This window comes from Pristis pectinata, chromosome 24 (genome assembly GCF_009764475.1).
Source record: "Pristis pectinata isolate sPriPec2 chromosome 24, sPriPec2.1.pri, whole genome shotgun sequence".
Lineage (NCBI taxonomy): Eukaryota > Metazoa > Chordata > Chondrichthyes > Rhinopristiformes > Pristidae > Pristis > Pristis pectinata.
The window spans coordinates 31,196,126-31,210,727 of NC_067428.1; the positions used below are offsets into that span (position 1 = coordinate 31,196,126).

At 42.0% G+C, this 14,602-nt stretch overlaps 1 protein-coding gene across 1 annotated transcript in view; it reads left to right on the forward strand.

Annotated features, from left to right (window-relative positions):
• Nucleotides 1-14,602, forward strand: part of LOC127582737 (unconventional myosin-Va-like) — a 115,990-nt gene that overhangs the window by 77,042 nt on the left and 24,346 nt on the right. Inside the window, exons 26-28 of the mRNA XM_052038300.1 lie at nt 1,199-1,426; nt 4,988-5,085; nt 10,220-10,418. Of these exons, the coding sequence (XP_051894260.1) occupies nt 1,199-1,426; nt 4,988-5,085; nt 10,220-10,418 (525 nt within the window). The remainder of the gene's footprint in view (nt 1-1,198; nt 1,427-4,987; nt 5,086-10,219; nt 10,419-14,602) is intronic.

Below are 14,602 nucleotides of genomic sequence, written 5' to 3' on the forward strand. Positions count from 1 at the left end.
ACACCTCAGAGCCCTACCATTCACTGTGTAAGTCTTGCCCTGGTTTGTCCTCCCAAAATGCAACACTTCACACTTGTCTGCATTAAATTCTATCTGCCATTTTTCAGCCCAATTTCCCCAGCTGGTCCAGATCACTTTGCAAGCTTTGATAGCCTTCCTCGCTGTCCACTACGCTCCCAATCTTGATGTCACCCTCAAATTTGCTGATCCAGTTTACCACATTATCATCTAAATCATAAATATAGATGATAAACAAAAACAGGCCCAGCACCGTTCCCTGCGGCACACCACTACTCACAGGCCTCCATTCAGAGAGACAACCATTCTACTACTGCTCTCTTGGCTTCTCCCGCTAAGCCAATGTTAAATCCAATTGGCTACTTCATCCTGAATGCCAAGTGGCTTAGTCCCGCATGGGAGGCTGCTCCAGAAGATTATGTCAAAGGCCTTGCTAAAGTCCATGTAGACAAGATCCACTGCCTCTCTCTCATTGACCTCCTGATGATAATGTCTTCAATCCATGATAAAACACTTCTTTCCCCCCACCCCCCGCCCCCCCCCCAAAACCATGAGCTCTTGTGTCTGTCTACACTTGCTGCCTTGGTAAAGCAGCCAACATAATCAAAGGCCCCACCCCCCACCCCCCAAATCGGGCAGAAGGTACAAAAGCCTGAAAGCACGTACCACCAGGCTCAAGGACAGCTTCTATCCCACTGTTAAAAGACTATTGAACTGTCCCCTAGTATGATGAGATGGACTCTTGACCTCACAATCTACCTCTTTATGACCTTGCACCTTATTGTCTGCCTGCACTGCACTTTCCTGCAACACTATATTCTACATTCTGTTATTGTTTCCCTTGTACTACCTCAATGCACTGTTGTAATGAAATGATCTGTATGGATGGCATGCAAAACAGTTTTTTCACTGTAACTTGGTACATGGGACAATAATAAGCCAATTTACCAGCCTAGATGGCACTTTCAAATGCCCTCTGGAAAGGATGAATCAATGGCAGGTTATACATTGATTGTTTTTAAGTTTGACTACTATTGCCTGTGAAACAATGAAGGCCTATGTAGAATCTCCTTAATATCTGACATTTGTTGGATTAAACAGGTAAAAGCCTTCTGAATTTTTTAAACATGTTCCTTGTTTTGAAAATGGGCTAATAGTAATGTGTTAAAATGTTTGCTAGTATCAAGAACTTGAAAATGAGAACCAGACACCAGAGGATGAGCTCGACCAACTAAGAAATGTTAGTTATCCTGAAGGGGACACCAGGGAACACAAAGATGCAAACTATCATTTACTGAACCAGCTCAAGGCAGCTACTGAAGAGACTGAAATGCTTAAAGAGCAACAGACTTGGCTAAAATCTCAACTCCATATAGCAGAAAAGAAGGTTGAGGCAATGAAAAACAAGGTGGGTGTTCTACCTGATCTAAGGGACCCTTTGTGGATGCTCTGTGATTTGCTTTAACTTCTTGTCCAATTGTTTTTAGATGTTATTGCAAAAATTCTGGTGGGAGAAACAGATTACTTGATGTTAACTCCAGTGAGTAAATATTTCAGATTATTGGTATTTGCTGTTGAAATGACTCCTGAGGTGAGTCGAGGGCAGTCACATTTGCCATCAAGGTAGCATTTGAATGTGGCATCAAAGAGCCCTGGCAAAACTGAGTGGGAATCAAGGTGAAGACACTCCAATGGTTGTGGTCATACCTTCAACATTGGAGGTCAATCATCCCAGTCCCACACCATCACTACAAGAGTTCCTCTGGGCTCAAGTAAGTGCAGCTGATTGGTCGATGACTGACCTTCCATCAGAAAGTCAGAAGTAGGAATGTCCTCCTGATTGCACAATGTTGCGACTCTGCAAATGAAGCAGCTCCTGCAGCAGGATGTAAACATTCAGGCAAGGACAGATGTTGCAAGTAATGTTGGTGCCATAAAAGTACTGGCCAATAGTGATGTCCAATGGGAGATAATCTAATAGCCTCCCTCTTGCTATTTAGTGGCATTGCTATCACCAAAATTCCTGAGGATCATCTCTGTGCTAAAATATAATCTAATCACATGACCACTGACTACAAGAACAGCTCAGAGGCTGAATATCCTACAGAGACTGCTTCCTCTGGGCAGGCACGGTAGTATAGCGGTTAGCATAATGCTTTACAGTTCCGGCGACCAGGGTTCAAATCCAGCCATGGTCTGTACGGAGTTTGTACGTTCTCCCCGAGTCTGTGTGGGTTTCCTCCGGGTGCTCTGGTTTCCTCCCACATTCCAAAGATGTACGGCTTAGGAAGTTGTAGCCATGCTACGTCAGCACCAGAGGTGTGGCGACACTTGCGGCCTGCCCCCAGAACACTCTCTACGCAGAAAGATGTATTTCATTGTGTTTTGATGTACATGTGACTAATAAAGAAATCTTATCTCATGACATCCCAAATCATGTTCTTTTCCCTGCGCTCACCCCCGCCACCGCAGCCCCCCCCCCCACACACACTGTAAGACACTAGTCAGGAGCCTGATAGAATGCTGTCCATAACCTTCACCACCAAGATGGGTGAAGGCTTCATGCACACAGGAACACCAACTGCATGTTCCCACATCATGCTGATGTAGAAACTTATTGCCCTTCCTTCACCGTTGCGGAGTCCAAATCGTAGATCTCCCATCCCAGGAGATTCACAGGAAGGTCTGCCACCATAAGGACAAGTCTGGGTAGGTAGCAAATGCTGACCTTGCCAACAATGTAAAGATTTTCCACAAGATGACTTTCTGTGCCATTAAATGCCAAATCCAGCTTATACTGTCTGGCAGAATCTCAATATTTACTCTCTATACGGAGAGGATTTGATTTGTTTGACTCACCATCTTGATTTTTCTTCCTCTGAGGAAGAATCTTTAATTTGACAGCTCCTGAATACTGATAATGTACAACTTTGGAACTATGGGTATGAATACTGCAGCATTTTTATGCTACTACAGGCAAAAGTCCTTGTTTTGTGTGTGGGCTTTGTGTCATAAACACTGTAAAGATTTTCAAAGTTTCCTAATGTTGATAGCTCTGCTTAAATAGCAGATCTTTGCACAGCATGGTTAACAACCATTGTAGTCTGCAAACATTGCCAATTTATAGCAACACGAAAGGAAAGGTGTGAACTTGTATACCGTAGACCTTAATATATTTGTTGCATGGCTAGCTGTTAGCTTTGAAATCAAACTGGTCGCCTTCATTCAGATCATTGGAATGTTTATGGAGGTTTCAGATTTATTGCTGAGAAGACTGATGTTCTAAGACATGGAGTAATCTGTTGTTGGCACTTTTTTTAACTGATCCTGAAGGCTTCTGCGTGGAAGAGCTTTGGTCAAGTGTAATTTCACTATAGTGTCCAAATGATGATGATAAACCACAGTTTGAGTATTTTCAAAAACCAGTAGTATCAGGTATGTAACAATTTAACAGGCATCTTTTGAACAACTAAAATGGAAATCAGCACTTGGGTATTTGCAATTCTTAAATGGACAAATTTCATAAATTGTAAAATTTATCTTAGAAATATTACTAATTTTGCATAACATTTTGGCTTAGTGGAAAGATCTTGGATTCTAGTTTTTGTCACTATTTTTGGATACTTTTAAATTGCCTTTTGCCCGAACAGAATTTCTTGCTCAATAAGTTATAAAATGTACATGAAGTGTTAAGTAATATAATTACTCTATTAAATATGTTGTCTTTAAATGAATCACTTGGTGTGTTTTTATTAAATCTCTAATGAAAGACACCTGGTCTGGGAAGGTATCCAATTGTCACCAGGCTGAGAATGTATAAATTCGAGGCACACTCAGCAGGTTGGGCAGAATGTGAGGTTAATGACCTTGGGTCCTGGAAGATATTAGAGAAGAATGCCCATTAAGAGAGTAAAGAGGAGGAGACGGGGTGGTTTGGGGAAGTTCCACGCTGGAGTAATTGAGTAACAGCAGTGGTTCAAAAGAAAATGGTGATAATGACAAGACTAGAACCAGAGTTCAGAGCAATTGAGTGGTTGCAGCGGAAAAGGTACTTTGCATCTAGTTACCTGGGACCTCCCTATCCATTGAAATCAATGGAATAAATCAGGCACAGGATGTGGTGGGAGAGAAATGGGCAGCACACTCATGGGCTGTGGATCAGGGAATTTCTCACTCAGACCACTTAATTCCATTCGTACTTGTGTATCGTCCATTATTTATACTACTGTCATGGGATTAGCGCTTGAATTCTAAATTTATTAAATGCTATTTGGGACTGGAAATGCTTAACTCACTCTGTTCATGTTTTAATTGAGTTTTTGGATTAAAAAAAAATAAAGGTTTGGAACCTGGTTTGGTGTGGTATCTGTCTTGTTTAATATGGTTGCTATATGCAAAGTACTTGAAGTGTATGTAACTACAGCTGACCTTGCCCGTTGATATCTGCATTGACGTTTTAAGCTTTGTTTGCAAGACCTTGGGAGATGACAAGATACTTTAGAATAATTGTTGCATAATTTCTCTGTTAGCAATTTTAGAAATGTAGAAAATTTCATTAGCTGTGCTTCAGGAAATCAGAAGTTAGAACTGTTCAGAATGAATTGGGTTAATTTTCAGGAACAGTTGCATCTAATTTTAATTTCTTGAGGAAGTGGTTTTGAATATGCACTAAATCTAGAAAAGTTGAGATGCTGAAACTGTAACATCTCTAAAAGGGAATTGTACAGAGAATTGAGTCACATTTTATGGGAGTCTCCATTATGGGGAGATTTGTAAACAATTGTATCATTTCAGTTTTGAGAGCACAGCACCTTGCAAACCTGAAGAATTGATTTTGGGTAAATTTGTTTTTTTTTTTGTCTGAATAAATGCTCTACAGTTTAGACTGACCTAAGACGTTGCCTTTCCCTCGCAATCCCTTTCTATTGCCTACGTACTCTGCAGTTAATGGAATATTCCCTGTTTGTAGGCTACTATGGCAGATATCTTTGGATTACCTAAAGATGGAAATAAAATGTCGGAGGATGATCTGCGATGTGCTTATGATGCCGTTCGTGTGGCCAACAAGTAAGTAAACCAGGACGTGGGGAAGTACATTTATAGTTTTGTTATCAGCTTGTTCTTGAGTTCTTCCCTCATTCTCTCATTTTACTTAACTGGAAATAAGGAAGCCATAAGATGTAAGAGCAGAATTAGGCCAATTGGCCCATCGAGTCTGCTCCACCATTCAATCATGGCTGATTTCCACCCCCTTTCTTCCCCCCCCCCCCCGAAAAACCCATTCTTCTGCCTTCTCCCCATCACCCCATCACCCTTAGCCCTTTACCAATCAAGAACATATCTCTGCTTTAAATACACCCAATGATTTGGTCTCCCCAGCCATCTGTGGCAATGAATTCCACAGATTCACTACCCTCTGGCTGAAGAAATTCCAATTCTAAAGGGACGTCCCTTTTATTCTGAGGCTGTGCCCTCTGATCCTAGACTTTCCCACTGATGGAAACCATCCTCTCCAATGTCCACTCTATCCAAGCCACACTAACCCAAAGAGCACAAAAAAATCTGTCACTTGCAAATCAGTTTAGAACTATTCCTTCACTCCATGCTGGTTTGTCGTGAAAATCGTAGCATCATAGAACCCCACAAAGGCTGAGATCACTTGGTCTGTTGTGTCTGTCCTGGCTCTTGGAAAGAACTTTCCCTTTGGCCCACTGCCCACGCCACTGTAAACTTCCCCTTCCATCAGTGGATCAGCTTCTTTTACACTCTGTTGTAATTCTTGATGATAAACACTTCTATAAAACCTGACATTTGAAGGGGATGGTATTAATCTACACAGACCGTAGATGGTACTGCAAGGAAACGGTTGCATGTTTGACTTTTGCACCAGATCTGCTGCTTGAGTTGGTTTTAAAGAAGACATTTAAAATGCAAGTCAACTAGCAATTTATTGAAAAGTGTGAAGGTGTTCTCTGTGCTGAAGATGCAAGAAAAAGACTTTGGGTCAGCCAGTGTATCCTTTCAATCAACATTGATTTCTCCCAGTTGACCTCTGACATTAAATCTCCAGTAATTAGTTCAATGTACAATTTTAATAAAAATCATTTGCCTATTTCTTTGTCCTGATCTCAATTCAGTCTGTTTCCTTCTTTCTGTATTTGATTTGACGTTGATCTCATCTATACTAATTTACAATTTCTCAGTTTATTTGGCAACCTTCTGGTCTAATTAAGATGCACATTTGCTCACCCACTTCATTCACATCCCAGATGCTTTCTCTTCCCAACATCCCTCCTCTCTACTTCACAGCAGTATCATCTCTCTGTCAGCAATTACAGTTTAAAGATGCAGGGAAACATCCAATAGAGATGTTGCTTGTTATTTTTTTGATAGTATTGTGTATGAAGAAATGTAGAGGTTCTTGTCCTCCTGGCTATGAAATAGTAGTGAGGAACCAGTGCTCTCGATGCTTGTTACCCTAATCAGCAAAGCGTCTCAAAGTGAAGCTTTATTTGTTTGCTTGTTTCTGTATTTTTAGATGTCTTTGTTTCTTGTATATAGCTTGAATTTATCCTTTTGGACCCAGAGTAAATTGGCTTTTATTAAGATAAAATTTTACAAACCGATTGTTTTATAGTCAGATGTTGGGAAATGGGGCACTGGAGTTTGCTTTCTTGCCTGCTAATTTTCACTTTCTGGTGTGTGTGAATGCATCACTCCCTCAGCCACCCCCACACTCTCTCTGGTTTCCAAGCAGTTGACTCAATAGAATACATTAAACAGAAAAAAAGATCATGTACAAGAAATCGGTAATTGAAAAATACAACTTTGGGGAATTGCAATTGATTTTCTTCTTTCAAAAGCAGTATATTTTAAAAAGAGAAGTAGAAGTTTGAGAATGTTCAAAAAGGTGGTGATAGAGGAGGAAGTGTGGTATTAACAACACAGCTTAAGAAAAGAGCAGGAGTAGACCATTTGGGCCTTCAGGTCTGCCCCATCAAAGGAGCAGGGTTTTGACACAAGGTCCCCTCCCTCTTTTCCCACCACCTCCACCCCCCCCCCCCCCCACACACACACACAGATGTTCAACTACTGAGATCCTCCAGATTGTTTGGTGAACAGGATATGGGAGTTTTCTTTCCCCCAGTTTTAAGGGGCATTGAAGGCCAGCTCCAGGCTGCTTGGAGTGAGAATCACATTGAGAACCTTCCTTCAATAAGCACCTGATATACCCTTCAATAAACACCTGAGGGGGGGGGGAGAAATAACCAGCAAGATATGTTGATGTGTGACAGTACTGCTAGTTTAATATACTGTACTAAAAGGTTAGAATTGTTTAGAAATGCAAATTCAACTTTCAGTTTAGTACAATAAGATTCTCTTAAGTATGCAAGTACCAAACATTTCACATGCTTTAAAAGCACATGAACTTTGAGCTCATTCCGTGCCATGACTGTGCTTGAAGCCCTCGGCATCATTAAGAACCTCGCGTTTTGCTTTTTGAGGCTACTGTTTTGGAACGGGAAGATGCAATTCACTCTGTGGTTCAGACTCTGCAATCAATAGGGGACATGCTGATTTATATAAACGTAGAATTTAAATTTTGCAGTGACCATGAGCAGCAGAATCTGCACAACATTTGCATGAGTAACTTGTGGAGTTAGAGTAATACAGCATGGAAATAGGCCCTTCAGCCCATGTTCATGCTAACCATGGTGCCCGCCGAGCTAGTCCCATTTACCCATGTTTGGCCCATGTCTATCTAAACCCCTCCTATCCATGTACTTATCAAAATGTCTTTTAAAAGTTGTACCTGCCTCAACCTTCCTCTGGCAGCTCATTCCATCTATGTACCACTCTCTGTGTGAAGAAGTTGTCCCTTTCTTAAATCTTTCACCTCTTGGCTTAAACCTATACCCACTAGCTTTTAGTTCCACTTCCTTTTGAGGGGGGGGGTGGGGGGGGGAAGGTGGCAGGGTTGGAGAGAGATATTGCATTTACCCTATCTATACCCCTCATGACAAATCACCCCTCAATCTCCTACATTCTAAGGAATAAAATCCTAGCCTGCCCAACGTATCCCAATAACTTGAGCCTTCTAGTCCTGGCTGCATCCTTCTCTGTACTGTTTCCAGCTTAATGATGTCTTTCCTATAACGGTGACCAAAACTGTACACAATACTCCAAGTACGGTCTCACCAACGTCTTGTATAACTGCAACACAAGTCCATCTAAAGGGGTGGTGCCATTATTTGGAAATGCAAGGTTTGCTGAACTGCTTCTGGTTCTGAATGCAGAAAATAACATGCACCGTTTCATTAAGCTAGCAAGTAGTCTGCATTCAGGCTAGAAAAGTATTGTTTGTGCTTTTAGTGTGAGTTGTGCATCCAAGTTCCTTATTTAAGTGCTGCTGCTGCAGTTTGTTAATCTGCTGCAGTGTTATTTGTATTACCAGGCATCTTGTAGATGTTTTACAGTGCAAAATCCACTACTGCTAACACCATCTGTTCCAATTGCCATAAATATACCTTGTTCGTCACAGTGCAACTCCTGTCCCTGTTGTGATTTAGCAGTTCTGTTCTACTGGGTACACAGCTGAAGAGCTCAGCAGTTTCTTTTTCAGGAATTTTCTTTTTTTTTTCTTGTGCATATTTTTAAAAGGTACTTGTTGCCACCAAGGACTTTATCTGAGTGGGTTCATAATTTGCCCTTCATTTTATATGGGGCACGGTTTGTTTCTGAATGAAAGCTGCTTGTAAAAGAGGAGGAGAAATGAAAAATGTTGAGCTGGTCAAGCAACAACCAGATCTGGCTTGTTACCATTTTGGAGCCTAGGTTTCAGTTTGGATCAGAATGAAGGAATTAAGGTTTCCTCTTCCTTTACAGTAAACAATCCAAGTATGAAATGTTTATTTCAAACTAGTGATCTGGCAACACTCCTGTAGTGCTTACCCCCATACACTACGTGCAATCCTGCTTGAACCATAAATGTTGCAGTGAATGAAATTGTCAGCTCATTAAGACAAGGTGCAATTTTTCTTGTGATCTGCTGAAATCTATTGCTTGTAATCCATCTACTCACCCGCACCTTTGGAATTTAGGAGGAAACAGGAGTATCCAGGGAAAACCTTTTGGGTCACTGGGAGAACGTGCTAACTCCACACAGTCAGCACCAGAAGTCAGGATTGATCTGGGTGGTCGGAGTGGTGGACCAACTTCACTACCTGCAGCAGCTTGGTGTTGCTCAATCCTGCCAAGAACGTGCCTAGAATAGGTTTGCATAAGAAAGGGAATTAATTGCAAATTAGACGTCAGAAGTGTAATCTCCAATTTTGTGTGCCTTTTTTACAGGACCTCTTGCATTTTCCACATACCTCTTGTTTTGGATGTGTTTGCAGGGATATTTAAATTGAAGCTACTGATTAAATTTAAATTGTACATTTGAAATCTGATCTGAATTATTACTTCAAATGATACTCTAGAAATGGAACTAGGGGGCATGTTGGGACAAAAACTTTAACACTTCTAAAGTTCAGATTGTGTAGTTAAGATCTGGTGATGAACCTGGAATCTATTCTCACCTGTAATCAGCCTACCAACCCACACGTATTAACATCAGGCAGGAACAGAAGATACCAGGGCAGCCAAGGAGACTTTTAGAATTGGCTGAAGTAAGATGGAGTCAGGTAGTTATTCTTTAAGCAACTGATGTGCTGTTTTTAGTGGGTAGAGGAATCTCCTGGAGTGATTTTTAAAACTAGATTGCAAGGAGAACAAGCAATTGAATGGGAAAATGAGATTCGAGGATTATTAATCATAATTAGAGCATTGGAGGTTTGTGTTATGGTAAAGATATTAAAAGCATGCCAAATGTTGTGTTCTCTACGTACAGTTATTGCATGTTAAGGAACTGTCAAACTTCTGGACTGGAAAATAGATGGGCTGTCTTTTTGAGATTTGAATCTTCTTGATATAAAATGTTCTGGCTTTTGCATTAACATTTGATCAAACATTATTATGACACTTGCCTTGACCTTGTCCTTGGGCAGCTTGGGTCCTCTCCACTGCTGCATTCTGTTATGTCTGCTGCCTTCTCTCCTCCTCTTCCATCCCAACCTTTTTGAAAGACTGAAGTTGTTGTGATCAGTTGGCAGCTCAATACCCAACGTTGTGGCTGTTCTTTCTCTCTCTCCCTGTGCAGGCTTCTCATGGACCAGTTGCAAGAAGAGAAGGATCGACACATGAAGGAGATAGAAGCTTTCCAAAACGAAGCAAGAGCCGCGAGAGAGAAGTTCGATAAACGGTGCCACTGGTTTGCTCAGTCACAACGACTGCTATTGGAGGCAGATGTGGAAGGTGGTTTACAACAGGAAATTTTGCGACTTACCAATGAAAATGCGGTAAAATTCTTATTTTCACCCATTTGACTGGGTTTACATTCCTTTTCTTGATTATAGTTGCAAGTTGAGCAATATCAAAACTTGTGATCTTACAGGTTTCCCCTTGCCCCGCCGCCAAACAAGATGCATGTGAAGTTGTCAGACCTGTTCATTGGGCTGAGTCTTTGGTGATGAAAAGGAAAATTAGCATTGAGGCTTTCTGAATGATTGAGGAATATTCTTAAAAGTTTGAGATGCATTTTACTGAGCCAAGCCCGCACACACTTAAATTGGTGAAATGGGGTCCTTTAAACATCCTGTTTTAGAATGTGAATTCTACACAGCAAATTATTGTAGTAGAATCCACAAATGGAGAAAAGTAGAGACATTTAAGGTTATGGGAAGGGAGGATTAGGCTAAATATCTTAAGCTACTAGTTCTTAGAACATGGCAGTTGCTCGCAAGGCAAGCATTTGTTATTCATTTGTTATTCATCCCATAAAAAATCTCTGGTGATCAAGGAACATATGGCAGGCGTTTCCTGGTAGCTTATCAAAGTAGATATTCTTCAAGTTTAAACAGGCTTCAACATTACAATTTCTTGCACTGTGATGGAAGAGTTTTTCTTTTTAAATAACCCAACTTGGTGAATATCTGATTACGTTCCTTGTGAATTTTCTCAAGGTGCAAGAATCTCTCTTTTAAATCAGGTTTCCAGAGTGCAATTTGGAATCTTTGGAATTGGCTTATTGTTGTCACATGGACCAAGGTTCAGTGAAAAAACTTGTCTTGCAAACTGTTCATACAGATCAATTCATTACAACAGTGCATTGAGGTAGTACAAGGTAAAATAATAACATAATTCTGAATTAAATTTGTTTCTGGCAAAATGGTGTTGGAACTCAGAACTTAAATGCTTTAAGTATAGTGCTCCTTGTGGGTGAAGCAGAGCAGCTATGCCCTCACCTACCCCACAGGATGACTTCACTCCCCCTTCCAGTAATCCATCCCTCCTCCACACTCTTCCCCAGTGTCCCAGTCAATCCCTATTTATATTTGATTCTCCCCATTGTTTCCTTCCTCCCTGGTGCAAGAAGCTCTCTCCCCCCCCCCCCCCCCCCCCCCCCCCAGGGCAAAGACTTGTTATCTGTCTCTACACAAACCTTTGAACCAGTGCTACTGGTGTGTCTGCCCTCAACACTAAGTATCAGACAAAACACTGGAGGAATGCAGTGGGTCAGGCAGCATCTGTGGAAGGAAATGGACAGCCGACGTTTCAGGTTGGGACATCGACTGTCCATTTCTCTCCACAGATGCTGCCTGACCCACTGAGTTCCTCCAGCATTTTGTGTGTGGCTCCAGATTCCAGCATCTAGTCTCCAGTGTTTCTAGTGTCAGGCTCTGTTGCTATTGTAATCTTCGTAGGGCAGGGGTTCTAATGTGGTCATTCTCCAATGTTTATAAATACTCATCCCTTGCATGAGCAACACAAACTATGATGCCTTTTCCCTTTGTAACCCAAGGCTGTTTGTTCCACTCTCGTTGCTTTGGCCTGACACCAAACTGGAGTTGAACCTAGGATCTATCTTCTCCACACACCTGCTTGAGAACCATCTAGCATGTAGAATTGTGCTAAACAAACACAAGGGCCAGTTCCACATTTCTGGAAGAAACTCATTGTAAGCATTTTACATGCTATTGGCTTAGTCATAGTTATACAGCATGGAAATGGGCCCTTCAGCCCAACTCGTCCATGCTGACCTCATTGCCTACCTGAGCTCGTCCCTTTTGCCTGCATTTGGCCCATCTTCCTCTTAAACCTTCCCTATCCATGAACCTGTCCAAATGTCTTTCAAATGTCATAGTTGTACTCACCTCTACCACTTCCTCTTGGATTTTTGCAGTCCTAGCACATACTCTCTGTACAAGATTCCAAGTCCTGTTTCTGATTGTGATGCCCCTTGGAACCTTGCTTCCAGCAGCCATGGTTTGAACACGATTCAGCCCATGGAGCAAGCAATCCAGTATGTCACTTCTGTTTGCTGCATTAGGTAGACGCTGTGTAAGTTTGCAATGAATTCGAGAAGTTTGCATTTCACCGAATTTAGCTGTTTTAGTGACTTGCTTGATGACTCGTGTAACTAGGATTTATTTCTTTGCTTGGGGTTAATCTTGAGTCAAATCACAGATTTATAAAGCAGAGGAGGAGGAAATTCAGCCAACTGTCTGTGCCGGAACAAATTTCTTCTTGGGCTATTTCCACATCTCAGCTCTGTGTCTTTGAAGACTCTGCACTTCAGGGGACCATCGAAGCACTCAGTGTGTTGAGTATTTGCCTTTACTGCCATTTCACACAGTGAGTCTGGGTCTCCACCACATTTTGAGTGGTGTATTTCTCCCCACCCCCCTTCACCCACCCATCTCTCTTGCAATCTCTAAACCAATTGCCTTAAACTTGTAAGCTCTAGTTATTGACCTCTGCACAAATCCATGGTTTCCCCTAATTTTATGTACCTTTGATTAAATCTCCCCTCTGCATTCATTTCCACGGAAAACCACCAGAGCCTAGGGAATGTCTTCCCATAATTGACATGAACACCTGTGTCCCCCTCCTGTAAGCCCTCACTGGTGCCCGTGTATTCTGCCTGCAGTGTGCTGTTCATTTAGCACGCTGTACTGTTCCAGTGTGACCCACCTCCTCTACAAACCTTGGCCAATAAAAGCAAAGACCTTGTAAACCACTCTTACTACCTTTTTATGACTTTTTAGGGTTCTGTGGACATGCACTCCCTCTGTTCCTCTTCACTTCAATGCTGCTTTGCATTGTTAATCCAGAATGTATTACCTTGCCTCTCTAAACTGAATTCCATTTTTGTCCCTCTAAGCAGTCTAATTTTATCTTCTTGCAGCTTACAATTTTCTTCCTCTTGATCAAGCAAACCTAATTAATCAGAGCAGCTGGATCTAGCTGCAACAAGGGACCAAGTACTGGTGCCTGTGAACAGCACAGCAAGCTGCCTGCTGGTCACTAAACCCCCCACTGACCATTTGAGTTGTTTCCCCTTCAGCTGATTTACTTTGCACACCAGCCCTTATCGCCTCCCCCCCCCCACCCCCAGTCGCCTCCCTCAAAAACTCTTAATCAGACATCAGTGCTTCGAAATAGTAAAAAAAAACACAATTTTTGGTGAGCCATGCTATAGGAAGATGTGATTTAAGCTAGAGATGGTACAGAAAAGATTCACGAGGATGTTGCTGGGACTGGAGGGCTTGAGTTGTAAGGAGAGACTAGGCTGGGACTGTTTTCCCTGGCGTGTAGGAGGCTGAGGGGTGACCTTTATAGAGGTTTATAAAATCATGAGGGGCATAGATCTGGTGAATGGTCAGTCTTTTTCTCAGGGTAGGGGGGAAGTCTAAAACTAGAGGGCATAGATTTAAGGTGAGAGGGGAAAGATTTAAAAGGGACCCGAGGGGCAAGTTTTTCTACACAGGGTGGTGAGTGTATGAAACGAGCTACCAGAGAGAAAGGTAGAGGCAGGTACAATTATGACCTTTTGAAAGACATTTGGGAAGGTACACGGACAGGAAAGGTTTAGGGGGATATGAGCCAAACACAGGCAAATGGGGCTAGCTCAGGAAGACACCTTGGTCGGCATGGATAAGTTGGGCTGAATGGCCTGTTTCTGTACTGTGGAGCTCTGACTCTGTATCTTGTGTTTAACACTGTGGATTCACCACCCCCCCAACAAGTGAAAATGTCTTTTTTTTTATATAAACTACACAACATCAGGATGGTTTACATTAGAACAATGTGTTAGGGCTAGACCTGGTTTCCAACAATTCCACATAAATGGCAGCTTCCAGTGATCTGTTGTAAATCAATAAGAGAAGGTACGAGCCCTTTTAAGGCACAATCTCTGGAATAGCCAGACATACTGCGCCTACTGTGGGGGAGAGATGCTGAGGACGGGAGTGCCTAGATTAAAGACCTGGACGTTCTCAACAGTGAAATAAGTGCCACGGGTTCCACTGTGGAGTCTGGCAGGAGAGGGTTATGGTGGTTATCTCCAGGTACAAGAAGCCACATTTGGAGTGCTGCACTAATAGACTTCTCCTCAAATGTCAAGATGAGCTGCAGACCACTGAAGTCAGTCATAACAAACCATTTCACTCTGTTACCCATGCATTTATTGGTTGATTTGGTG